Source organism: Colius striatus, chromosome 3 (genome assembly GCF_028858725.1).
Source record: "Colius striatus isolate bColStr4 chromosome 3, bColStr4.1.hap1, whole genome shotgun sequence".
Taxonomy (NCBI): Eukaryota; Metazoa; Chordata; class Aves; order Coliiformes; family Coliidae; genus Colius; species Colius striatus.
In genome coordinates this window covers 97083759-97110555 of record NC_084761.1, presented here as the reverse complement: position 1 = coordinate 97110555, position 26797 = coordinate 97083759, and the positions used below count along the sequence as shown (strand labels likewise).

The window sequence follows — 26797 nt, the reverse complement described above, 5'->3', positions numbered from 1 at the left end:
CGGGCGGCCCATGGGGCCGGGCCGCGCTGCGGATGGAGCCGCTGCGCAACGGCGCCGGCGGCGCCGCCGCGGATGAGAAGCCGAGGCGGCGAGGAGCGGGGACGGACGGCGGCGGACCCTCGCGACGGCGGAGCAGCGGCGCGGCGGGCGTTGACAGCGCGGCGGGGGCGCAGCCCCGCGAACGGGGCGGCTCCGTCAGCCGCCAGCGCCGGGACTCGGTCCGCAAGAACCGCCCGCGTGAGTGCGGCGGGAGCGGGGCCGGGGCCGGGGCCGGGGCCGGGGCCGGGGGGCGGGGGCGGCCGGCGGGCGGGGCTTGGCGGGGCGGGGGCGGGGCCTGAGGGTGGCGGGAAGAGGGGGCGGGGCCGCGTGAGGCTGAGGGGGGACATCCCCCACAGATAATGGGGGGGGGATGTGGGGACACCGTGCAAGGGGTGACATGGGCCCGTGGCTCACCGTCTGGGGACAGCACGGCGGCGTGGCGGCTTCTCCGGCACGGGCACGGCGCAGTGGGGACACGGTGGGGTGCAGGATGGGACGAGCTGAGGGGCAGGAGCGCTGGGGGATGGAGGGCAAGATGGCGCCCGGCCCAGTGGGGCAGGACGCAGAGGAGGGTGCTGAGGAGCCCCAGTTGGGGACCTCGGATCAGAGGGAAGGTCACTGGTAAGGACACAGAGCATGAGGAAGATGAGACAGGAGGATAGACAGAGGGGCCAGGCCAGGGTGTACATTGGAAGCCAGAGGTGAGGGCTGTGTGGCCATTTGGGTAACTTGGGGAAGAAAAGCAACGGAGGGCAAAGAGAATGGTGTAAATTTGGGGAAGGGAGAACCTCACAGCTTTGGCAGGGTCTGGGCACAGGCTTCCTGAGGCAAAAACCATCCCCTGCACCACGCTTTCAAATGCTGTCTCAGAAATGGTCTGTGGAGAGAGTGAGGTGCAAAATGGATGGCAGCCTTCATTTTGGCAGCAGCAGGAGCTGCCGTGCAGGTGGTGGCTGGCGACTGACTCCAGCCATGTTGGAAGTGGAAGCAAATGATTTGATTATAACTTGTCTTGAACCTAAATCCTTCCTTTTGGAAGGCAAAAAATTACCATACTCCAAAAACAAACCCTGTCGGTGTCGTTGCCCGTCACCAGATGAGAACAGGAATCAAAATGGTCCTGCATCTCACACCAAGGCTCGGTCTGTTGGCTGGCAATGCTGGTATTGTGGATACCATGTTCATTTAAATAGTGTTCTTTTATCCTTTTTCTGACTGCTGAAAAAAAAGTGAAGCTTTTCTTTTACCCATAGCAGCCTTCCTTTCATTTCCAGATCGTGCTGGATGACGGGAGGGATCCTGCACCGGGAAATGATTGCAGGGTTAATGTAAAATAACTGAGATTTTCTGCTTACCCAAGGATGAAGGAAGAAATCTAGTAGAGGGATGTAATGGCACTAGCAGGGGTGAGAAGCCTTATGATTTAGATGCAGCAAACCCAACTTGGGGTGAGAAAGTCTGCTTGTGTGGCTGTCATTCTAAGGAAATCACAGAAGACCTGCCAGCGGGAGCTGGGGGTGGTTAATTAGAGACGTGGTAGTTGATAGTTTGCAGGCAGCTGTAGGGAAATGGAGATCTCTGGTATGAAAATTAGGGTGGACTTAGAAGGAGCTCAGCATTAGATGATTATACTGCTCTGCCTTCTGTGGAAAAATGCAGATTGAGGTTGGCCATCGAGGTTCTGGAGGCAGCTTCCAGGACAGGGTTTGTCCTGAATGTGCTGCAATTCAGTGCCTTTCCTAAGTGGTTCTTGTGGTAATTGGAAGAGAAATGTGCTGGAGCAAGTACATCCCTTAATAGGGACAGCGTCTGGTGTCAGAGCACATTACATTGTGAAGTGGAAACACTCAGTCCCACCTTAAGGAAGATTCGAGCAAGCCGAAATGAAAGCAAACTGCTTAATGGGCATCTGATCAAAACTGTCCTACTTTAGCTCCCACTTGTCTGCTACGGGTCTGTGACAAATGAGCTGGGTGACCTTGAGGCTTGCCTTGCCTGCCTGTGCTGGCAGATGCCCTGGCAGATGAGCACTGTGTCCCCAGGAATGAAAGGATTTCAGCGGGCTCTGGTTCAAGCTTGTGATCTTTCTTCCTTCCTCCCTCCCTCCCTTGTCGTCTGTCTGTACAAGCCATGTGCAGCGAGGGCTGTTTCGCTGCAGAGAGCAGGGGGAAGGGCTGAGACCCAGGAGAGTTAAGAGAGGATGGATCTGGAATAACCTGAGCAGCAGTACAGGCAGTGTTTGAAGCGTGTGCCTTCCTCCATCTCAGCTGATTAAACCTTTCTTGGTGGTAGGAACTGAAGAGCTTTGTTGCAGACGCCGTGGTTTTCAGACAAGGGAAGAGAAGTCAAGGACGCCGTTGCCCTTGGAGAGGAGTGAAAAGTGTCCCTGAGAATGTTGGGAAGCAGAGATTTGCTGAAGTTCTGAGCTGCTTTGGAGTGTTTAATTAGTGGGGTGCAAAGGGGAGATTGACAGAATTATTGGTGTGGGATAATAATGATGATAAGAAAAAGCTTAAGATGATATAAGATGATAAGGAAAAGCTTTATCAGCTCCAGAGACAATACAGAGGAATTCCTGTCTGCTCATGAGTTACTGTTATTGACATCTACCCTGAAAAACTGATCTGGAAACAGCCCAGATGAGGAAAGAAGGTAATTCCCATTAGGTATCCTTCACCCTACCTGAGGGACAGCTCAGCGTGGCTGGTGATGACCAGATCATAGTGAGCAGGGAAATGGTTCATTGTAATCAATCTTAGTAGTGAAATTGTTGATTCAGTTCATCAGCTTCCCTCCTCTTCCCCTGTCCCTGACTCTCCCCTGTGCTGCTGCCCCACTCTTCTGCTCCTTCCTGAAAGCTTGCATCCTGTGATGAAGATGAGTTTAGGTCATTCCTCTGGGTGACAAAGTGTGCTGCTCCTTTCTGTAGCCTGTTTATTAGGTCTCTGGAACAGAGAAAGCAGCTTGTTTTGCTGTTTTTGCCAGCCATCATCCCTAATGTTTTACTGTTTGATGGAAGGGGAGGGGAAGCAAGCTGCATAAAGTCTGTTTGTGTTGTAGGGGATTCATCAGTTCCAAAAGGAAGCCTCTGCCTGAAACTTCAAGGGAAGCATCCTGCAAATAGTTCCTGATAACCTCATGCAGGTGTGGCTTAAACTGAAAAAGCAAGCACATCCTCATCCATTTTACAGTCCTGTCACTGAGACATTTTTGCTTAAAAGCAGCTCTGCAGAGAGAGACCTGGCAGTGCTGGGTGAGAATAAACTGAACATGAGCAGCAACGTGGCCTCGTGGGCAAGAAGCCAATGGCAGCCTGGGGGCGTCCAGCAGAGTCTGGGCAGCAGGGCCAGGAAGGTTGTGCTGCCCCTCTGCTCTGCCAGAGCTGCTGAGGCCTCATCTGGAGTCCTGTGTCCAGTTCTGGGCTCCCCAGCTCCAGAGGGACAGGGAAGTGCTGGAGAGAGGCCAGTGCAGGGACACCAAGATGCTGAGGGGACTGGAGCATCTTCCTGCTGAGGAAAGGCTGTGGGACCTGGGGCTGTTCAGCCTGGAGAAGAGGAGACTGAGGGGGGATCTCATTAATAGTTACAAATATCTCACTGGTGGGTGTCAGGAGGTTGGGGCAGCACTTTTTTTTCTGTTGTATCCAGTGCCAGGGCAAGGGATGATGGAAAGAAGCTGCAACACAGAATGTTCTATTTAAACATAAGGAAAAAGTATATGACTGTTGAGGTGAGGGAGCCCTGGCACAGGCTGCCCAGGGAGGGTGTGGAGGCTCCTTCTCAGGAGGTTTCCAACTTACCTGGACACGTTCCTGTGTGACCAGACCTAAGTGGGACCTGCTTCAGCAGGGGGGTTGTACTGGATGCTCTCTAAAGGTCCCTTCCAACCCCTGCCATTCTGTGATCCTGTGAAAACGTGTCTCTTCTATCAGAACTGTGCAAAGGCATAATGTACATAGTTCTTGACATTCCCAGCACAGAGGTAGGGGCAAAGCCTGTCCTGGCAGCTCCTGTGCAGTTCAAAATCAAAGCTGTGACAGTGTTTAAATGGGTCTTTGTGTTTGGGAACTATGTGCAAGGTGTGAATTCCTAACAGAGCTTTTGCTTTTGGAGATGGGAAGATAGGTAGATTTATATCAAATGCTGCTGAATGTGTTTTTTCTTTCCCTGCTTGTACAGTTTCCACAGTGGCATAAGGCTCTGAAGAGGGGATGTTGAAGGTTTTAGAGTAAGCACAGAGATGCTCAACTAAATGATCCCTCTTGGTTGCTCTTCCACAGGCGAATCTTTTCAGCTGCTGATACAATTGGCTCATAACTTGAGGATCAATCTGAAATACAACAGGAGCTGCTGAGTGGATGAAAACCAAAATCCACCGTGGAGCTCTTTAATTATGTCTCCTCTTTCATCTCCAGGCTGCTGCAGCTTTCTCAACAACTCAGAGGGGTTTTTGTTTGCCTGAAGTCCAATGTTATGAAGTCATTTACATAACAAATAACCACCTTATATCTTCCTCGCCTCAGAGAGCTTGGGGTCTAACTCTGGAAGGGATTTAAAGATGAAGGGAGGGTGCCAGGGACACACAGCATCCCTGAGCTGTGTGTGGGGCCAGTTGGTGTGAGCTGTAAGCCCTCAGGGTTGCTTGCAGCCTGGTCTCTTGCTGCAGAGCCATAGAAGATTGCTGAGATGAAGAGCTGGGTGTGTGTTGTGTGTATGAACGTGTACATACAGGGCTGCTTTTGACCAGGGAAGACAAGACTTTGTCAGGCTAAAAGAAGAGGAATTGCTCTTGGGGGAAAAGAAAAACAACCTTAAGATGCTTTCTACCTGCTGTTGCAGTGTGTTGTGTTCAAAAGGAAATGGGAATAAGGCTCATGGCTGTGTGCCCCATCTGCTGAGAGGTACCAGCATCCTGCTAGTTCCTCAGGTCACATTCTTTGTACCTCTGCTCCTTCTCACACCAAATACTGTTGTGTTAAGCAACGTTGGAGGGTGGGTTTAGTGGCAGTCATCGTGCTGAGGAAGAAATGGAGGGTTTCTTGCAGGGAAAAAGACTGTGGGGAGTTCTGAATGGAGAAGCAGTTGTGGCTATAAAAGGAGGATTTCCTGCCTTGTAAATCACCAAACACCCTGGGAGAGACTAAAGGCTTTCGGGGGGGACAGAGGTTTGCACAGTGATGCTCCTCCTGTGCTCTCCCAATGGGCAGCACTTTTCTGTTGTGTCAAGGACAAGGGGTAATGGGCAAAAGCTGGAACACAAATAGTTCCCCTGGCACAGGAGGAGAAAGTCCTTTGGTGCTGAGGGGAGGGAGCCCTGGCCCAGGCTGCCCAGGGAGGGTGTGGAGGCTCCTTCTCAGGAGGTTTCCAACCCCACCTGGACATGTCCCGTGCCCCCTGAGCCAGGGGAACCTGCTTTAGCAGGGGCTGGGGCTGGAGCAGCTCTGCAGGGCCCTTCCAGCCCCCACCAGCCTGGGATTCTGTTTCTCATCCTCCCCCTCATCCTCTGGCTGGCAATCCCAGACCTGCGAGGCTCTTCCCAGCACAGAGGGCTCTGAGGAGCAGTGAGGAGGTGGTGAGGAGAGGCAGCATTTGCATTTCCTGCCTCAGCCATTAAAGCTGGCACCTTATTTCAGCAGAACCTTCTGACTGAGGAAGAAGAAACCAGCCTCCAGGCTGCCCAGAGGCTCCTGGATGCCGCCAGTCTTCACGCTGCTCTAGATCTGCTGTCTTGGGAGGCAAAAAAAGATGCATCAGAGGCTTAAAAGGCAGAGAGGTCTTTGGAGAGCTTCCATCCACGCTGCAGATGCTGGAAAAAAGCAGTATTTTAAAGAGAAATCTCAGTAGCAGATGGCAGTGGCATTCACCCAAGAGAGCTTCCTCCTTTGGATTTTTCCAGTTCCTAGGGAGGGAAGAGCTGTCGCTGCCCTGCCTCATCTTTGTTGGCTGACTTCCTGGAAGTGGCAGGGAAAACCAGCCCACAGTTCCCCATGGCACTGAAATCCTTTCCTCCTCCTGCTTTGTGTGCTGCAGCCCTTTCATGGAATCCCTGAATGGCAGGGGTTGGAAGGGACCTTTAGAGATCATCCAGTCCAAACCCCCCTGCCAAAGCGGGTCCATCTAGATGAGGTCACACAGGAACACATCCAGATGGGTTTTGAAGACCTCCAGAGAAGGAGCCTCGACACCCTCCAGACTAAAACACCAACAAGGGGTTTCTAGAGGAGGTTTTATCCATGCCCCAAATGACTGGAGTGCTCTGTGGAGGTTCCACTGCAGAGAAAATCCTTTCTGTGGCAGAGATGTACTTAATTTTGAGCTAGCACACTTCTTCCTTGGATGCCTAACCTGTGGCTGGGATGTATGTAATGAGAGAGCCATAATTAAGAATCATTTGGTTGAAGTTAATTACCTTAATAGGCTATCTTTTAGAATTTCTCCCTGGTGACTTCCTGGAGGTGCAGCTGAGCTGTTGGCAGCTGGAGAACACCAGCTGCTCTGTGCAGAGGCTTTCTGCAGCTGGTGCTGCCTGGGTGTGTGGAGCCAGCTCTGCTCTGAGGCCGTGGCCCTGCGTGGGAGGGTTGGAGGCTTGTGGATTCTCCTTCTCTGGAGACATTCCAAGCCAGCTGGATGAGTCCCTGTGTGCCCTGCTCTAGGTGGTGCTGCTCTGGCAGGGGGGTTGCACTGGGTGAGCTTTCAATGTCCCTTCCAACCCTTGTGATTCTGTAAAGAAACTTGTTTTGGGGGCCAGCTGGGATTGAGCAGGGCCAGCTGAGGAAAGACTAGTAAGGCCTGGGCCCAATCTGAGTGCAGTTTGCACCCAGCTCTGCCAACATCAGTCCTGTTTCCCCATGTCTGCTGTGCCAGAGATTGGATAAAGGGTTTAGCCTCGTGCTTGGGTGTTCCTGTAGTTGAGCATCAGCTCTTAACAACACCTGAGTAAAAGGTAAATGTATAGATATTAACAAAGGAAAGGTCTTGAAGGTGTGGAGAGTGAGCTGGGATCTAGCATAGGGTCACAGAATGGTGGAGTTGGAAGGGACCTGTAGAGCCCATCCAGTCCAACCCCCCTGCTAAAGCAGCTCCCACCTAGGATCAGGTCACACAGGAACGTGTCCAGGTGGGTTTTGAAGAGCTCCAGAGATGGAGCCTCCACACCCTCCCTGGGCAGCCTGGGCCAGGCCTCTGTGAAGTTTCTGAAGAGCCTTTTGCATGATGAGAGAAGCTTCCTGAACTGATAGAGCGAGTTGGTGATTCTCATGCCCTAAAATCAGGCAGGTTTGTGTCCCTGGACGTGGGAGTTTGATGTGTGAACTTCACACCCCACCAACATGAACCTGTGTTATGCCACTGAGCAAATGCATGTGCTGCCAGGTGAGGGCCTGCCCTGAAGTGGGAGCCCCTTTGCTCAGGGTGGAGCAGCTCACATGGGGTTTCAGTGAAGTGGCTTCACTTTTTGGCTGCTTTGCTGCTGCACCCCACTGAGGGCATCTCCAATACCCCCCTCTTCTTCTCTCTCTCCCTTTTACCCAGGTGTAGCTTGGCAAAGTAAGATTGGGGAGAAGCTTGCTGTCTCTAAATATGAGGGTAGAGATGTTTGATAAAGAAAAACAAGTGCAGGCTTCATACTGCAGAAAGCAAAGGGCATGTCCTGAGGGGAAGACAGCTGCTGCAGGGATCGATAGGAGGGTTCCCAGCACCAGGACAGGAGCTTTCTGGAACCAAATCCCTTCATCAGAGCAGAGATGACAAAGCAGCTGAGTGCTCTTGAGAGTGGAAAGTTTGTGAGAAGAGAGTCTGGGATGTCAGTGACCACAAGAGATGGGAGAGGACTTGTGTGAGTAACCTCAGAAGCCTCTTCCCCTTCCTTTTCCTGTGCCCAGCTCGTTAGTTTTGCAGCTGAGCTTCAGCAGTATTGGAAAGCACAGTGCATGGGGAGAAGCTGCTTTTGGTGATCTTAGACATGAACTGGATGCTTCAGCAGAGCAGTGTTTACCAGTTCCAGTCACTGGGGGGCTGGAGCAACAGCAGCAGCCTCAGATTTGGCTGCCAATGCCTGATTTTTACCTGCTGCTGTCTTTCATGCTGCTTCACTCCTCAGCAGAGCACAGTCCCCATTCAGAGCATTTTCCTGCAGTAGTCAGGTGGTAAATCTGAGACTTTGGTTCAAAGAGAGACAAAATACTCTGAAGAGAGATGTCCTGTTCTGCATTAAGTGTTGGGGATGCTGGCATGGGGATGCATGTGCCATATTGGAGGGGGTTTTAATGTGACATCAAGAGGGCCTGGGTGTGGGTTTTTAGGTTTAAGGTGAAGGTTGTGGTCTGTGTTGCTTTTGGGGGCACAGAGGCCCTGGAGTTTTGTCCTTCCTGCCTTTCCTTTCACTGCCACTCTGGGGTTTTAGACTCCTCTTCCCATCAGAGTGCTCCTCCTGCTTCATTGTCCCCAGGGTTGTGGTTCTCCTGGTGTTACATGATGAGGCCCAGGCAGCCGACGTTCCTCCCTTGAGAAGCAACTTCACTGTTCAATGGAGCTGGAGTAAGGTGTTCTTGAAATAAGACACACAAGCTAAATGTTTCTCCAAGTAAAGCACTTGGTAGCCATTCCATCTCGAAATGCTGGTTATGTTTGTAATTCCAGAAGGAAACATTGTCCTGCCAGAAGCCCCTGAGCTGCTGCTGCTTTCTGTCCCTGTCAGGCTGTGATACCGGCTCCTCAGTGCTTAGTTTGATGTCTGTCCTTCTTTGCAGCCAGTGCATTAGAAACAGAGGGTGACTGGGCTTTGGATGTGCCTCCTAAAATAGAGTTTGCACCTTCTTTCAAGATTTCTTTGGGTGATGGTTGGGGCTGGCCTCTGGGCTAAAATACATCCATGGTTTAAAAATACTGGGGCTGGCTCCAGCAGCTCCTGGGGCAGAGGAAAGGGCCTGTCCTGCCTCAGCTCTGTCTGGCAACCAAGGGAACACACTGAGGAGAGAATACCTCACAGAATGCAGCATGATGGGAGTGGGAAGGGCCCTGCAGAGCTGCTGCAGCCCCAGCCCCTGCTAAAGCAGCTTCCCCTGGCTCAGGGGGCACAGGAACGTGTCCAGCTGGGGTTGGAAACCTCCTGAGAAGGAGCCTCCACACCCTCCCTGGGCAGCCTGGGCCCAGCACCAAAGGACTTTCCCTCACCTCAGCACCAAAGGACTTTCTCCTCCTGTGCCAGGGGCACTGCCTGTGTTGCAGCTTGTGCCTCTTACTCCTTGTCCTGGCACTGGCCACCACACAACAAACACTGACCCCATCGTCCTGACACCCACCCTTTGGGGATTTATCAGCATTGACGAGTTGCCCCCTCTCAGCCTTCTCCAGACTGAACAGCCCCAGGTCCCACAGCCTTTCCTCAGCAGGAAGATGCTCCAGTCCCCTCAGCATCTTGGTGTCCCTGCACTGGCCTCTCTCCAGCACTTCCCTGTCCCTCTGGAGCTGGGGAGCCCAGAACTGGACACAGGACTCCAGATGAGGCCTCAGCAGCTCTGGCAGAGCAGAGGGGCAGCACAACCTCCCTGGCCCTGCTGCCCACACTTAATATACTTCTGAGTGTGAGATGGTTTCCTTTGGGAGTGAGTTCCTCTCCTGCCCCTGAGTTATTTCCTTTGCTGTTCATGTTTTTAAGTGGTGCCTCTGTGAGTTTGGGTGTTTGTGAGCAGAGTGAGGTGCCCTCAGCCTGTGCTCCTGTGCCAGGGACAAGGGACGTGCTCTCGCTTGGGCAGATGTGTGTCTGGGGGTGGCAGCTCCTGGCTGTAAGCAGGGGTCACCCAGAAGCCTTAGGACCAAGGGCTTCTCTCTCTGGCACTCAGCTGCCTGCAGATTAACCCATAGGTTTGGCAGAGAGAGCAGTTGTCAGGCCTGTGACGTGTAAGGATTGCACTGAGCCCTCCTGCCCAGGGGAGGGTCAGCACCATCTGTGCTGCAGCCACGATTCTTTTCCATACATTCCTTCTTTCCTTCCTTCTCCTTCCCCTCCATTTTCCTCTGCTCTGCAGCCTTTGGCTCTTGCTGGCTCTGGCCCATCTATAGCTCGTTAACAGCGCTGTAACTCTGCTCCAGTTCTCAGCTCCAATCACAGATTCCATCTGATGGGGGTTTTCTCTTGATCTTTTCCAAGCAGCTCATGATCTGCTGCAGCTGGAGCTGTTGCTGGGCCTGCCTCTAATGCATATTTTGTACCATGGGGGAATTTGACTAATAAAATAATCCAATTAGACATTTGTTTTTGTCTCCCTGGGGCATCTTAGATTACTTGTCTACCTCAGTTATGTGTTGTAATTAGTTGCTGTTTGTAGCTCCCTTTGATGTAAAAGCCCTGGTAGGATCCTTGGCTCTGGATCAGAAGTGTACAAAAGAAGGAGTTGGGGATTCCAGCTGCAGCAGGACCCTCAGACCTGGGCTTTCCAGCCCACAAGCTGAAATTTCCTACTTACACGGGAATCATAGAATGGCAGGAGGAACAACTCCCTGCAGCAGCACAGGCTGGGGGTGAGCTGCTGGAGAGCAGCTCCAGGAGAGGGACCTGGCAGTGCTGGGGGAGAATCAACTAAATATGAGCAGCAATGTGGGCTCGTGGGCAAGAAGCCAACGGCAGCCTGGGGGCATTGAGGAGAGTGTGGGCAGCAGGGCCAGGGAGGTTGTGCTGCCCCTCTGCTCTGCCAGAGCTGCTGAGGCCTCATCTGGAGTCCTGTGTCCAGTTCTGGGCTCCCCAGCTCCAGAGGGACAGGGAAGTGCTGGAGAGAGGCCAGTGCAGGGACACCAAGATGCTGAGGGGACTGGAGCATCTTCCTGATGAGGAAAGGCTGCGGGGCCTGGGGCTGTTGAGGCTGGAGAAGGCTGAGGGGTGACTTCAGCAACACTTACAAGTACTTAAAAGAGGCTGGGGCCAGTGTTTTCCTGTTTCTCCCTAAAGGGTCAATGTCAGGAGGCTGGGGACAGTGTTTGTTGTGTCCAGTGCCAGGACAAGGGGTAATGGGCACAAGCTGGAGCACAAAAAGTTCCCCTGGCACAGGAGGAGAAACTCCTTTGGTGCTGAGATGAGGGAGCCCTGGCCCAGGCTGCCCAGGGAGGGTGTGGAGGCTCCTTCTCAGGAGGTTTCCAACCCCAGCTGGACACGTTCCTGTGCCCCTGAGCCAGGGGAAGCTGCTTTAGCAGGGGCTGGGGCTGCAGCAGCTCTGCAGGGCCCTTCCAGCCCCCTCCACAGGGATTCTGTGATTCTGTAGGGGTTGGAAGGCACCTCTAGAGCTCACCTAGGCCGACCCCTCTGAGACCTGCCTGAACGAGCTCCGTTCCTTTTGCTGCTGCTGTGACAGTATCACACCCTGCCTCTGTTTCTTTCTTTCCCTCCCCTCTTTAGTCTTCCCATGGTTTGGTTTGGACATCGGTGGGACCTTGGTCAAACTGGTTTATTTCGAACCCAAGGACATCACAGCCGAGGAGGAGGAGGAAGAAGTGGAGAACCTGAAAAGCATCCGCAAATACCTGACGTCCAACGTGGCCTACGGCTCCGCCGGCACCCGGGACGTGCACCTCGAGCTCAGGGACCTCACCCTGTGTGGCAGGAAGGGCAACCTGCACTTCATCCGCTTCCCCACCCACGACATGCCTGCCTTCATCCACATGGGAAGCCAGAAGCACTTCTCCAGCCTCCACACCACGCTGTGTGCCACGGGAGGCGGCGCCTACAAATTCGAGCAGGACTTTCGCACAGTAGGCATTGGGGAAGGGAGGGTGGTTTTGGCTTCCATCCCCTTGGCATGTGGGAGGGGAGATTTGAGGAAAGCTTTTAAGAGCAGAAGGATTTCATGTTGGTTTTGGAAGGGTTAAATCACAGGGAGCAGCAGGTGGAGTTGAGCTCATGTCTCCACATTGGGGTTCTTTCCTGAGTGTGCATTTCATACCTCAAGTCGCCCCAGGGGAGGCTGAGATTGGAGCTGAGGCAGAACTGTTTCCCTGAGAGGAGTGTCACCCCTGTGCCAGGCTGCACAGGGAGCTGGGAGAGTCCCCAGTCTGGAAGGATCCCAAAGCTGAGATGCTGAGGGCCCTGGGTTAGTGCTGAGCTGGGCAGGGCTGGGACTCCATGATCCTAAAGCCCTTTTCCAACCCAAGTGATTCTGTGATCAATGCTTCTGTGATCCCTCTAAAATTGTTTACCATCTCTCTCTCATTCATCTCTGATCATGCTGGTCTGATCATGCTTTGGTTATTTTTCCCCTCCTTGCTGTCTTTCACCATTCCTGGTTGGTTTCTTGTTCCTTTGCACCTGGGGTTTCATTTCTAACACACATGTGAGTGAGCTGAGGGAGGGCCAGTCAAACCCGGGGGTAAATGAACTGGGAGGGGGTTGGTAGTTGGGGGTTGGCAGCATCATGTGGCTTCATTGTGAGTTTGATTCCTGCTCACAGGTGAAAATCATGTGCTGAACTCAGTGTTTAACCTGGGCTTGAAACAATGCACCAAAGAGGCTTTTTGTGCAGTTGAGGCAGTGACATGAGGGGAAACAGTTTCATCACCTCCTGGGCTTTCCTGGGATGGATTTTGGAGCTACAGTGATGATGAGGGGATGGAACATCCTTCCTGTAAGGAAAGGCTGTGAGAACTAGGGCTGTTGAGGCTGGAGAAGACTCAGGGGAACCTCAGAAGTGCTTATCAGTACCTAAAGGGTGGGTGTCAGGAGGATGGGGCCAGTGTTTGTTGCATGGTGGCCAGTGGCAGGACAAGGGGTAACAGGCACAGGCTGGCACACAGACAGTGCCCCTGGCACAGGAGGAGAAACTCCTTTGGTGCTGAGGGGAGGGAGCCCTGGCCCAGGCTGCCCAGGGAGGGTGTGGAGGCTCCTTCTCTGGAGGTTTCCAACCCCAGCTGGACACGTCCCTGTGCCCCCTGAGTCAGGGGAAGCTGCTTGAGCAGGGGCTGGGGCTGCAGCAGCTCTGCAGGGCCCTTCCAGCCCCCACCACTGGGATTCTATGAAGTCCCTTCTCACCTTTCCTTGCTTTTCACGTTAGTTCCCCAGAGTCAGGGCCCACATCAGGCCTGTGGATGCTGATGGGAATCACTTGGGACCTATCTGTTGCTCTTGTCTCTTTTCACATGTGCACAGCCCAGCCCTCTGGGACCTGCACTTTGTTCCCCACTGCACACAGTCCCTGGGAGAGCTCGGTGTAGTTGGCAGCCAAGACATTTTTCTAGCCACAAGCACAACGGAGGTTGGACTAGATGATCCCTAAAGGGCCCTTCCAAGCCCTGCCATCCTATGATTCTGTGATCCTCAGCTGCTTCTTGAGCACTGCTGTGTTTTTCTCTGCCACCAGATGGGTGACCTTCAGCTCCGTAAGCTGGACGAGCTCGACTGCCTTATTAAAGGAGTTTTGTACATCGATTCTGTTGGATTCAATGGACGTTCAGAGTGCTACTATTTTGAGAACCCAACAGATGCTGAGAGATGTCAGAAGCTCCCATTCAACTTGGAGAACCCTTATCCCCTCCTCTTGGTGAACATTGGCTCAGGGGTCAGCATTTTGGCTGTGTATTCCAAAGGAAACTATAAACGGGTTACAGGCACCAGGTGAGTACTGGGAGGGGTTACACTGAGCTTTCCTGCAGGGTCTGGAGTGCACTGCTGTGTGACATTCAGGTATCATATCTGATGTTTAGATGAGGTGTAGGGAAACTCTTCCCTGTGAGGGAGCTGAGGCCCTGGCACAGGCTGCCCAGAGAGGCTGTGGCTGCCCCATCCCTGGCAGTGTCCAAGGGCAGGTTGGATGGGGCTTGGAGTGACCTGGGCTGGTGGAAGGTGTCCCTGCCCATGAACAAAATGATCTTTGAAGGTTTATTTCCAAGCCAAACCAGGCTATGAGTGTGATTTTCAAGACCCAACTGCCATCAACGTGGTGAGTTGAACAACCCAGCTCCTGATTTCACTGCAGTCCCTTGTCTCTGCCAACAGAGATCCCCCTGGGAAGCGAGAACATGAATGTCATGATTCAGTCTCTTCACTGCAACCAATTAGAAGCTGGGTTTTTTTCAGTTGCCCTGCTATAGAAACTGAAGTGTTTTATTTGTCATCCCAACTGCCACAAGTTCCTGATTCTGGTGGAGGGGCAGCTGGGCTGACAGTAATTCCCAGACAGCTGCAGGATTGCTGTAGCCACCCACCTTCTCCTGAGGGTCTGGCTCTTCTTGCCAGGCATAGCCAAAGGCCTCTGTGTAAGCTTTCCTGTGTGTGTTGAAAGTTAGCAATAAGAATGCCAAATAACCCCACAGCATCAGGCTGACTGTAATTGCACATCACTCTTGGGGTGTGTGGAGTTGGGCACAGAGGAACCTCCTGAGGTTCATCAAGAGCAGAGTCCTGCACCTGGGGAGGAACCAGCACAGGCTGGGGGTGACCTGCTGGAGAGCAGCTCCAGGAGAGGGACCTGGCAGTGCTGGGGGAGAATCAACTGCCCATGAGCAGCAACGTGGGCTCGTGGGCAAGAAGCCAATGGCAGCCTGGGGGCATTGAGGAGAGTGTGGGCAGCAGGGCCAGGGAGGTTGTGCTGCCCCTCTGCTCTGCCAGAGCTGCTGAGGCTCAGCTGGAGTCCTGTGTCCAGTTCTGGGCTCCCCAGCTCCAGAGGGACAGGGAAGTGCTGGAGAGAGGCCAGTGCAGGGACACCAAGGTGCTGAGGGGAGGGAACATGTGTGTGAGGAGGAAAGGCTGTGGGACCTGGGGCTGTTAAGGCTGGAGAAGGCTGAGGGGGGACCTCAGCAACACTTACAACTCCCTGAAGGGTCAATGTCAGGAGGATGGGGCCAGTGTTTTTCTGTGGTGGCCAGTGCCAGGACAAGGGGTAATGGGCACAAGCTGGAGCACAAAAAGTTCCCCTGGCACAGGAGGAGAAAGTCCTTTGGTGCTGAGGGGAGGGAGCCCTGGCCCAGGCTGCCCAGGGAGGGTGTGGAGGCTCCTTCTCAGGAGGTTTCCAACCCCAGCTGGACACGTTCCTGTGCCCCCTGAGCCAGGGGAAGCTGCTTTAGCAGGGGCTGTGGCTGGATCAGCTCTGCAGGGCCCTTCCAGCCCCCACCAGTGGGATTCTGTGAAGTGAGCAGGACGTGTTTGTTCCCCAGGGAACACTCTGTCATCCCCCAGGCCTTGTGTTTGGCTGTTTCTCTGAGCTCTGGGAAGAAGGTGAACACGGTAAAATCAGACAATGCATTTCTCCTTTGGCAGGGCCCCTGCAGAAGGCTGTGAGGCTGTGGGATTCCTTACAGTGCTTTCCTAGTTAAAAAGGAAACTGCTGCCCTTCCCCTCTTGCCCTCAGTGAGAGGAGAAGCAGCTGAAGGGACACACAGCCCGAGCCCACTCCGGTGTATGGCCAGGGCCCAGGGACGGCCTCTTCTCTCCCTCCACACCTTCAGGAGCAAAGCAGGTGACTTTCATTTTGCTTTACATTGCAGCCTCGGAGGAGGAACCTTTTTTGGTCTCTGCTGCCTTCTCACAGGCTGCTCCACCTTCGAGGAGGCCCTGGAGATGGCCTCCCACGGAGACAGCACCAAGGTGGACAAGCTGGTGCGGGACATTTACGGAGGAGACTACGAGCGGTTCGGGCTGCCAGGATGGGCTGTGGCATCCAGGTAACCACTGCTTGCTGTTTGCTGTTCCCACTGCACATTATGCAAGAGTGAGAAACTCTCCTTACATGTTTTGGGAGAGCCACCAGTCCTGCTGTTGTGTTCCATCAGTTCTGAAAGGCTGATAGCAGTGCTTCTGGAGATAGGAACACTTCCAGATGTATTGGTGACACAAACTGGGAGGACTGGCTGATTCACTGGAGGCTGCTGCTGGTCAGAGAGATCAGGGCAGGCTGAGAGTTGGGCACAGAGGAAGCTCCTGAGGTTCAACAAGGGGAAGTGCAGAGTCCTGCAGCTGGGGAGGAACAACCCCCTGCAGCAGCACAGGCTGGGGGTGACCTGCTGGAGAGCAGCTCTGCAGTTGCATTTTCTCCCAGAATTCTGATGCAAGTTGACTTTTAACCCAACCACTCTCTTCCCAGCTTTGGAAACATGATGAGCAAGGAGAAGAGGGACTCTGTCAGCAAAGAGGACCTGGCCAAGGCCACTCTAATAACCATCACCAACAACATTGGCTCCATCGCCCGCATGTGTGCCCTCAATGAGGTATGGACAGGAAACCTCTGCAGTGCCTCCTGCTGCCTGAAGCCCCACCCTGTGTGCCACAGCCACACTGAGCCTCTTTCCCCCCTGGAGATGTGTCTTTGTTCCCATCTTCCTGGGTGATGAGTGAGTTTAAGCTGCTGGGTTTGGATCTGGCTGTGCTGTGGGTGAGGGAGGCTTTGGCTGTTGATCCCAGCAGGTCCCTCCTGGGTCAGGAGCTGCAGAGCTGTGAGAAGCAATGATGAAGTACAGCCCTTGGGCAGGCTGAGGGGGTGCAGAGCTGTGAGGAGCAGTGCTGGGGTGATGAAGCACAGCCCTTGGGCAGGCTGAGGGGATGCAGAGCTGTGGGGAGCAGTGATGAAGCACAGCCCTTGGGCGGGCTGAGGGGGTGCAGAGCTGTGGGGAGCAGTGCTGGGGTGATGAAGCACAGCCCTTGGGCAGGCTGAGGGGATGCAGAGCTGTGAGGAGCAGCGCTGGGGTGATGAAGCACAGCCCTTGGGCAGGCTGAGGGGATGCAGAGCTGTGAGGAGCAGCGCTGGGGTGATGAAGCACAGCCCTTGGGCAGGCTGAAGGGATGCAGAGCTGTGAGCAGCAGTGCTGGGGTGATGAAGCACAGCCCTTGGGCAGGCTGGGGGGTGCAGAGCTGTGGGGAGGGGCTGCATCCCTGCCCTTCTCACGAGTTGCTCTCCATTCCTTGGTCGGGCCCTGCCTGTCCACGCCGTTCCTGGATCTTTGTGCTTTCAGCTTCTTTACAGTGCTGCCTTGTTGCATTCATGTCAAGCAGCATTGTACAGGGCTATGAGAGACCAGAGAGCTGCTCTGCACTCCCACTGAGGCAGCCCCTGACTCCTGCCCTTTCCAGCTCCTCGCCCTTTCCCCTCTCTCACTGCTGAAGCCTCTCTCACAATCCCTACGCTGAGCCCTCGCCCTGGAGCACCCAGGGGAACGAGTGCACAGAGGGGGCTGAAGAGTTCAGGAGGAGCAAGAAAATCCCTGGAAGGATGAGAGTGAAGGATCCTGACTCCTCAGGAAAAGGAGGAACTGCAAATTGGAGAAGGAGAAAGCGTGAGAGGTCATCAGTTGGCTCAGGGGAACTGTTGTGGGAGTGAAGCGTGTGGCTGATTTCAGTCCCAAAGGTCACTGTGGCTGGTGTTTTCCTTCCAGAGTTGTGCTGGTTATGGGTTTCTAAATCTTTTCTGTTTCAGACTGACAGTAGAGAGCTCTTCACCTCCTCTAATCATGAGTCAAAGGCTGGAGGTGGGGTGAGAGGAGGTGGCACTTGATCAGTGTCCCTGGCCAGGATGAGGAGCTGATAACCCCACCTCCCCCGCTCTGCTGATGCTCCTGAGCTAGACAGGCTGCACTCCCCCCTCTGGATTGCTGGGTGGTGGGGAAGAACCTGACCAAGAGCCTGTCAGACTGTGGCCTGCCAGGTCCTGCCTCCTGACAGGGTGTTGGTAACATCCTGCAGGTGCTGCCCCACACTTGGGCAGTCACTGAAGTCATGGAGTCATTCAGGTGCCTCAGCCCCAGCTCCACGGCTTTGGGATCCCTGCAGGGATGGGGACACCCCCATGGCCCTGGGCAGCCTGGGACAGGGCTTCACAGACCTTTGGGGAAGAAATTGTTTCCAGAGTCCAATCTAAACCCCCCCTGGGGCAACTTGAGGCTGTTTCCTCTTGTCCTGTCATTCCTTACTGGAGAGAAGAGACCGACCCGCCCTCAGTGCAGCCTCCTGTCAGTGGTGCTTCACAATTCCAAGTCCAGAAGCAACCAGTGGATTGTAACTCTCTGCAGAGAAAGGCTTTTCCCTTCTCCCAGCCTTGCTCCCTGAGGCAGCTCCCCAGCTGCACAGCAGCTCTCAGGGTGATGCACGTGCCTTTTGTGCTGCTGGTGCCTTCCCTCAGCTCTCAGCTCCTCGTTCTGCATCAGCTCTCGCCAGCAAACGCACATGCAAAGCTGCACTAGGTGTTTGTACAAGGCACTGTCAGTTTCACCTCTGTTCCTCCTCTAAGGTGAGGCTTCCACTGCTGCAGGCACAGAGGGGAATTCAGCCTTAATGCTGCTTTGCTTCTCCCCCCCCTTTGTGCTGCAGAACATCAACCGGGTGGTGTTCGTGGGCAACTTCCTCCGCATCAACACCATCTCCATGAGGCTCCTGGCCTATGCTCTGGACTACTGGTCAAAGGGGCAGCTGAAGGCACTTTTCTTGGAACATGAGGTGAAATTCACTTGTGTTTTGTCTTGGAGTGAGGGTGGGGAAACACAAAATCCTCTGAGTGCTCTGCAAGTGGCCGTGGGGCTGTGGCTGCTGAGGGTATGGGGGTCCCTGTGCCTGCTTCCTGCAGCTACAGCCTGGGGTTGGAAAGGGACAGGTTGAGAGAGTCATGTGGGTTGGAAAAGGGCTTTAGGATCATGGAGCCCCAGCCCTGCCCTCACCCTGCCCAGCCCAGCACTACCCCACTGCCCTCAGCACCTCAGCTCCACGCCTCGGGGATCCCTCCAGGGCTGGGCACTCCCCCAGCTCCCTGGGCAGCCTGGCACAGGGCTGACACCCCTCTCAGGGAAACAGTTCTGCCTCAGCTCCAACCTCAACCTCCCCTGGGGCAACTTGAGGCTGTTTCCTCTTGTCCTATTACTTGGGAGCAGAGCCTGACCCCCAGCTCCCTGCAGCCTCCTGTCAGGGAGTGTCAGAGAGTGCTCCTGTCTCCTCAGGCTCCTCTTCTCCAGGCTCAACACCCCCATTCCCTCAGCCCCTCCCCAGCCCCTTGTGCTCCAGCCCCTTCCCCAGCTCTGTGCCCGGCTCTGGCCACGCTGCAGCCCCTCAGTGTCCCTGTGGCAGTGAGTGAGGGGCCCAGCACTGACACAGCCCTGGAGCTGCAGCCTCCCCAGGGCCCAGCACAGGGGACAATCCCTGCCCTGCTCCTGCTGCCACCCCAGTGCTGATCCCAGCCAGGCTGCCCTTGGCCTTCTTGCCCCCCTGGGCAGGCCGATTCAGAATTATCACCAGGTTCATCTTGCTGCCCACTCTCTCTGCAGAGGTGCAGCTCAGCTGCCCAGCAGCCAGCACAGGCTGTTATTTGCAGTGGCCCCTCCCTGGGGTTGATTCTTTCCACAGTCCATTCTGGGTTGTTGAAATCACCCCATGTTTGGGCAGTTCCTGTTCTTGTTTGGGTTCTTCATGGCTCTTCTCTGCTCCCAGGGTTATTTCGGTGCCGTGGGTGCTCTCCTGGAGCTGCTGGGCTTATCCTGACTCCTGCACATCCTCATCCCATAAACCAGGGCCTCCTGCAGCACCAGACCCACGTTTCTCCATCTGCTCAGTGACTGTTGGGTTGTGCATGACCTGAGGGGAGGAGGAGGAGGAGGAGGGGAAGGGGCCTGAGCAGCTGAAGCCCATCCTTGTAGCAGCCCAGGTTTGTCTCCACTGTAAAACCTGGCTGCATGTAACTATACCAAAGAGGTGACTCCTGTTTACAGTCACACACTTGGGATCTGGTCTCCAATGTTCTGTTTCAACATTGTTTCATTGTTCAGCCACAGGAGTTTCTGGGGAAACCCCCCTGCAGCAGCTTGGAAGCAGCTCTGGGGCTGGGGGGGCTTCCTGCACAACTCCAGAGAGGCTGACAGCAGCTTTAAAGAAGCAAAGGAGTGGCGGGGGGGGGGGCTGGAATCCTCCCTGCTGGGCTCTGGGCACAAGTTCTTGCTGGGTTTTGACCTTTCCTCAGGAGCTGAAGCAGCTCTTTGGGCAGAAGGGCACCCAGCTCTGCCTGCTGCTGCAGCCCTGGCTCAGCAGCTCGTGGGGCTCATTGCACAGGACCTGCCTTTTCTGGCCCATTCAGGCCTTGTGCTGCATCCAGGTCTGTGTCACCTTTCTCTTTAGGGGGGACCTGCTGTCTCTGGTGGGTAAAGTCCCAGCCTTCTCCAGCCTTCAGGTCCCTGGGGAGCTCCCCCAGCAGTGAAATGGGTGAGAGCAGGGAGGGAGCAGCGTGGCAGGAACGGGCAAAGCTCTGCTGTGGGCTGGGGCAGCGGGTGCCAGGCGTGTGCTGCAGCACAACATGGTACAGGGAGACACGGGTGTGAGGCTGGAGCTGGGAGTTCAGCAGCACAGAGTGGATTGGGGTGGAAAGGACCTTAAAGCTTGTGTTGTTCTACCCCCTGCCACAGGCAGGGACACCTGCCAGCAGCCCAGGGTGCTCCAAGCCCCATCCAGCCTGCCCTTGGACACTCCCAGGGACGGGGCAGCCACAGCCTCTCGGAACAAATTGCACCTGAGACCTCATTTATTCACCATTTCTTGTGAAATGACACCCAACACGTCCCCCAAGCTGATGTGTTCCAAACAGCTCCACCTTCTGACTCTGGAATGTGGCTTTTCTCAACTTCAGCCCTTCTCTCCCACGGTACAAATCACACCCAGCACGTTACTGAGCCCCGCTCCAGGCAGGTCCCTCCCTCGGGATAAACCTCAGCTGCTGCTCTGACTCCTGGCAAACAAACAGCCACACACTTTGGCTTTTGGAAGCATCCTTGTGCCTGGGCTGGGGGGGTTAATTAGCCCTTGGTGGGGGTTAATTAGCCCTGGGGACTTCCTCCAGGCCTGGGAGGCTCTGGAAGCCTCTTACAGCCCCCAGAAGGATGATTCTTTCATCGTGGGGGGATCTGAGCCTGATGGAAGGAAGAACCCACCCCAGAATGCTGCTGCTGGAGGAGATGCCGTGGGCTGTGCTGCCCAAAGCCCAGCTCCTGCTGGATTAGGTGTATTTGGTGTCAGTTCTTTCTGTTGTAATAAAATCCTCCTGTTATTTTTATATGCTTGAAACTCTCGTTGGCTTCTTGTCTCGTTCTTGGCCGCAGAGCAAAGGGATGGGGGGTGAGGGCTGAGCCCTGCCAGGGCACTTTAGGAGCTGATAACAAACACACACTGCTCAGGAAGCCTTTGTGACCCTTCCCTGCCCACTCCTCAGCTGCAATGCAGTGTGTCAAGGGAGAGAAAAGAGAGATGTAGGAGGTGAAGGTGGTAAAAGGCCTGTTGGTGTGGGGGAAGGGACCCTTCAGGCTGGGACCTGGGGTGTCCACACCAGTCTGGGCACTGGGGGGGCTCCCTGAGGGCTCTCAGCAGTGTGGGGGCTGTTAGTGCAGTGGTTGAGGGTTTGATGGCAAAGGGATGGGTGGTGACTGCTGGGGGCCTGATGATGTGGGTGATGATGAGGGGGGCACGTGGCATCTCCCCGGGGGGTAAAACACAACCCCAAGCGCCTCGGTGCTGGCTCCAGCCCCCTCAGCTGCATCATCCCACCCGCAGCAGCCTTCCCCCAGTCACCTCACGGTGATGAGGAGGAGGAGGAAGATCCCTCCTTGGTTTTCCTCCTGCAGCTGAAGCACAAGAGCTCCGGGTGGCAGCAGCACTAGAGGGCAGCAGCCGCTGCCTCAGCTCCGCTGCCTCCAGCCCGGGCTGCGGGGGTGGCAACGCGGGGGCCAGGCAAGAGGAGGAGGACGAGGGTCTCCTGTCTGTCTGGAGAAGAGCAGGAGCTGGGGTTTGAGTTAGAGGCTCCCACGGGATGGAGGCTGGGAGCCCAACTCCTCCAGCTGCAGCCCTGGCAGCCCCTCCCTGGGGAGGCCGGGTGGAGAATCCTCCTCTCGCTCCTCCCAGGGGGAATTCCGGGGGGGCTCAGCCCCAACCAGCCCATTCCCAGGCTCCTGGGGCCACGGGGGCCGAGCCCTTTTCCTACAAACACAGCCCCGCGTCCAAAACCTGCTTTTATTTACATTTCAAGTCCAATCACATGCAAAACCGTGGTTGGTGCTTGGGTTGGGGGGAGGGGGTTCCCCCCCTCCTTTTCTTTCCTCGTTTTTCCTTAAGAAGAGTGTGATTAGCAAAAAAGATGCATTATTAGAATCTTCAAGTAGCAATTAAATATACAAAAATAGAGCTTACAAAATAAACCCCCAAATCCCCAACAAAAAAACACAACCCCGAGGGGAAATGAAACCCCCGAACAACTCCCCCTCCTCCCCCCCCACAAAACAACCCCCCCAAAAAACCAAAACAGCCAACGTTTTAAAAACAAAACCCTTCTGCTGCAGAATTCGTAGTGTACAAACACGTCTATGAGGCTCCACGCTCCATAAACACGGCGTTTACAAGGGAAAAGGGGGGGCAACAACCCCGGGGAGGGGGGACACGCCCGGGAAAGCCGCTGCCGGGTAATACTGAGACACCCCCGCCCCGGGAATGAGCCGCAAAGAGCCTCCCGCAGCTTTTGCGCTCGGGGAGGGGTCGGATCGGGGGGTTTGGCAAAGCGAAGCGCTGCCGCGGGGACCCCCCCAAAGCCGCCATCCCGGGCCCCGCTGCGGGGCGACGGGATGAGCCCGGCTGAGGTAGCCCAGCGCGCCCAGGGGGGTTTGGGGAGGGGGCGAAGGCCGCGACACCCCCCCGCAACCAGCGGCCCGCAGCCCCCGGCGGCCCTTTGCGGGGACCCGGCCGCGCTCTCCAGCCGCGCCCGCGCAGGCCAAGCGGGGGCCGCCGCAGCGGCGCAGGAGAGGCCGAGGACGTGCCCCGAGCCCCCGCCGGCGAGTCCGTACCCGGGGCCGGGCTCGGAGCCCGGGCTCGAGGGCCGCAGCCTCCCTGGCGGCGCGGCCGGGCGCAGGCGGCCGCTGGGGCCGCGGGGCTGCTCCTCGTGGCCGCCCCTAAAGTGCTGCGGGCCGGCCGCCCGTCCCGCCGCGTCCCGCCGCGCTGGCGCCGCAGCGCTCTGGCAGTGTCCGAGGCGCGGGGCGGCCCGGGGGCCGGCTATACGACGTTGTGCGCGCCGGGGAGGGGGCCCTGCGGCGGGCCGGGGTCCTGCGAGCCGTGCAGCTGAGCCAGCTGCAGCACCGGCATGTTGCACAGCGGGCACACCTTCCGCACCTCCAGCCACTTGATGAGGCACCTGCGGGGGCACAGACGCGAGGGCAGGGTCAGGAAGCCCTCTGCAAACCCTGCCCTCTGCAGACCCTGCCCTCTGCAGACCCTGCACCTCCTCAGCTCGGCCCCCGGGCTCCCCCCGTCCCTCCACGGGCCCCCGGGCTCTGTGGTGAGCCGTCCCTGCTGCCACAGGGCACTGAGCTCTCCGATGGTCGTTTGTGGGTTTGTTTACATATCACAGAGGACTGTCGAGGGCAATTCCTGACTCCCCACGGGGCAACCTGCAGAGTAAAGCCCGTGGCCAAGAGCCACACGTTGAACAGCAACAGGCTGGGGCCGTGGCTGCTGCCCTGGGCAGCCTGTTGCACTGCTCAGGATGTTCTGCATGTGGCTGGAGTTTAGAGAATCCCACGGGTGGGGGCTGGAAGGGCCCTGCAGAGCTGCTGCAGCCCCAGCCCCTGCTAAAGCAGCTTCCCCTGGCTCAGGGGGCACAGGAACGTGTCCAGCTGGGGTTGGAAACCTCCTGAGAAGGAGCCTCCACACCCTCCCTGGGCAGCCTGGGCCAGGGCTCCCTCCCCTCAGCACCAAAGGACTTGCTCCTGCTGTGCCAGGGGCACTGCCTGTGTTGTAAACATCTGTGTTGTTACATCTGTGTTGCTCACAGATGTAAACACACACACACAGGCCTTTGGGAACAGGAAAAGGTCTCTGTGTAAAGTGAAGCAGTTTTCCCAGCTCACAACTGGACCTTTGGGGCTGGACATCCCAGTCTGGTTTGGGCTGGATGAAAGCAGGGACACCTTCCACCAGCCCAGGCTGCCCCCAGCCCCATCCAACCCTCCCAAATCCAGTAGCCCAGGGGCTTTTGCTGCCCCTGGCACTGGGTGCTCACTCACTTTCGGTGGAAGGCATGTTTGCAGGGACAGATCCCCAGCTCGTCCTTGGGCTTGAACTCCTCCAAGCAAACGGCACAGATCTGGAAGAGGGGAGGGAGAAGGCAGTCAGCAGCTGGAAACGGGGGGTTCTGCACAACAAACCACACACACACCTCCCCACGCTGACCTAAACACTCCTCCCTTCCCCCATCCCTCCCCCTAAGCCGCGCCTGTGGCTGGTTTCCCTCTTCTCCTCCCCCCTCCGTGTTCACCTCGTGTCTGCTTTGGGGAAAACAAGACAATTTGGCTGCTGAGGATGCACCGAGGGTGGGGAGAGAGACCCCTCCCCGTGCACAGGGCAGGAAAGCAACCTCCTCTGCTGCCCCAGCTCCCCCTTCTCACCACGAAGCTGCTGCACAAGCAGCGTTTGGGAGCTTTCTGCGTGGCAGAGGGGTGAAATCCCCCCTTAGAGCCTCGGGCAGGGGGGTGACAGCCTGAGGCTGGGGTGGAGGAGACCCCGGGGGCAGCTGCCACAAGGCCAGGGTGTGTTTTGGGGGCTGGGGGGTGCCGCCTGGTCCCTGCCCCCCACTGCAGCCGCGGGGATGGGGAACGGTGCTGGGTAACCCCCGGCCCAGGGACGGGACTCCTGGGGCTGTTTCCCCACCCTGGCCAAATCTCTTCACGCTGTCCTTTTCCCCTGACTCATTCTAGGTATTCCCGGGGGGGGGTTTGAGCTGTTTTCCCCATCTCCCCCCTCCCCGGGAGGCCCCGGCAGCCCCAGCCCAGGGCCGCCCCGCAGGAGGAGGAGGAGGAGGAGGAGGAGGCGGCTCTGGGTGATCCCGGGGCCGTCCGTCCTTCCCGGCCACCCCACATGGAGCGAGCACATGCTGGGGTGTCTGCCGGGGTCAGTCCCACAGGAACACAGTCATCTGGAGCCTGGGATGGAAAAAAAAAGAGGAAAACCCAAGGCAGACACGGGGCTGAAGAGCTCAGCAGGGACTTTCCCCTCTGCAGGGCTCTAGGCGAGTCCTGGCAGCCGCCTGGGAGGTTGCAAAATCCCCCCCTTCCCCCCCCTCTGTGCTCTGCTTTCCAAAACCCTTTAAATACCAAAATCCCAATGCCCAAAAAGGGAGATTTGTGGAGGGAGCTGGAGAAACTCCTCTCCTGAACGGCAGGGGTGAGCTGGGGCTGCTCCATCCACCCCTTTCCCCCCACAGTGATGAGGAGGGGGCAGAATCACTCCAGAGGGTTCCCAAACCCCTCCTGCAACGAGCTTCTCCCCCTGGGAAGTGCTTTCAACCCAACCCACTGCAGGTGAATTTAATGTGAGTGGATCAGAACCAGGGGCCTGGAGGAGGGAGGGCTCTGTTTGGTTCCTTGGCTGTGGGGAGCAGAGGGTGAGATGTGGGATGGGCTCTTGTTGCTTTGTTCAGGGACTTAAAAAGCAAGACAGGGGTTTGTAAGTAAATGGGGGAGGTATTTAACAGGGGAGGTTTGTGGCTGGAGCTGTGGGTGGGCATTTTTGTGGTCAGGAGGGGAAATAAATCCAGCCTGGCTTGGAAGCAGGGTTTGAGTAGACCCCTGCTTGACTTCAGCCATGAAAACTGGAGGGTAAATAGGGACCCTCAGCCCTTAAAACAGCCTGGGAACCCTCAGAGAACTGAGGTGTGAAGGGGCTGTGAGGTGGAGGTGCCCCAGGGTAACTCAGATGTGTCCAAGACTTCTCCCACAGCTTTGCTTTGCCTCTTCCCCAGCCCCAGAAGACCCCCCCCCCCCCCCCATGGATTTGGGGGCTGGAAAAAGGGGGTTTAGTTCTTACCCCATCTGAGCAGAAGCCCCTTTGCCTGCCTCTTCTCTGCAGGCAAAGAGGAACCCACGAGGGACCCTCTTTGTACACAGCTCAGCCTCTGCCCCAACCATGGGTAAGGCAGCAAGAGGACCAATGCTGATGCAGTCAGCAATGCCAGTGAAGTCAGTTCTGACAGCCAGGATGAAGTAAAGGCTACGAGTGCAGCCAAGAAATGAAATGCTGATGCAATAAATGATCCTAATGCAGCAGATAACAACAATGTGGTGAAGAAAAAAGAGGATGCAGGGGGGGAATAAGGATGCAGCAGATGAAAAAGTAATGCAGGGAAGAGGAATGATGCAGTGGAGGGTGATAAAAGGTGCAGTGAAGGAGAAGAGTGCAGTAAAGAAGGAAAAGAATCATGCAGGAAAGAAGGATGATGCAGCAAGGAATGCAACAAGTCACCCTGCAGTGAGTACCAACTGTAACACTGCTGCAGGAAAGAGTAACACTGCAAATATTAGTACTGCTACTGCAGTAATGGCCCACAAAGGCATTCATGGAGTGGGATGAAGGCTTCCAGGCTTTGGGGTGCCCTTTCCCACTCCCCAAAAACAAGTAGAGCACTTGTGCTTTGCAGATTTCCCAAGCTCTGGTTGTGTGTTTTGCTCCCCATGGAGTCCAAGTGGAGGTTTTGGGCCCTTTTGTCTGTGCTTGTCCTCCTCCATCCCAGTGTGAGGAAGAGGAGGGGGAAGCTCCAGGGAGGTACTCACCTCATGGAGGTTCAGCTCCTTCACCTTCTCCTTGAGTATAACCTGTGGGACAGGGAGTTGAGGTCAGGGACAGCTGCTGCCAGGAGCCTTGGAAGGGAAAACTCCACAAAAGGAGAGCTGGAAAGGCTGGGAAAGTCGTTCCCAGGGAGGGCACTGGGCCTTCCCCCTCCCTGGGCACAGCTAAAACCACAAACACAGGGCCAAATCCAGGAGGTTGCCCCCCGAGATTTGAACCTCCA

At 55.9% G+C, this 26797-nt stretch overlaps 2 protein-coding genes across 8 annotated transcripts in view; one reads left to right on the top strand and one right to left on the bottom strand.

Annotated features, from left to right (window-relative positions):
• PANK2 (pantothenate kinase 2) lies at window positions 1-21039 on the top strand. Its single transcript, XM_061992474.1, has 7 exons — window positions 1-237; window positions 11425-11777; window positions 13379-13632; window positions 15501-15677; window positions 16097-16220; window positions 18313-18438; window positions 19420-21039. Exons 1-7 carry the CDS (start codon window positions 33-35, stop codon window positions 19468-19470), a joined length of 1290 nt encoding a protein of 429 aa, XP_061848458.1. The 5' UTR covers window positions 1-32; the 3' UTR covers window positions 19471-21039.
• Window positions 21040-22937: 1898 nt separating this feature from the next.
• Window positions 22938-26797, bottom strand: part of RNF24 (ring finger protein 24) — a 28719-nt gene continuing 24859 nt past the window's right edge. For 5 of the 7 annotated variants that reach the window (XM_061993927.1, XM_061993925.1, XM_061993924.1 and 2 more), the window contains 2 exons: window positions 26559-26600; window positions 24246-24932 (listed from right to left, as the gene is read on the bottom strand). In XM_061993927.1, coding sequence (XP_061849911.1) covers window positions 24699-24932; window positions 26559-26600 — 276 coding nt within the window. In that variant the 3' untranslated portion in view covers window positions 24246-24698. Of the gene's footprint in view, window positions 23147-24017; window positions 24098-24245; window positions 24933-26558; window positions 26601-26797 lie in introns of those variants that run through there. The other 2 variants (XM_061993929.1, XM_061993931.1) reach the window with 1 other exon arrangement.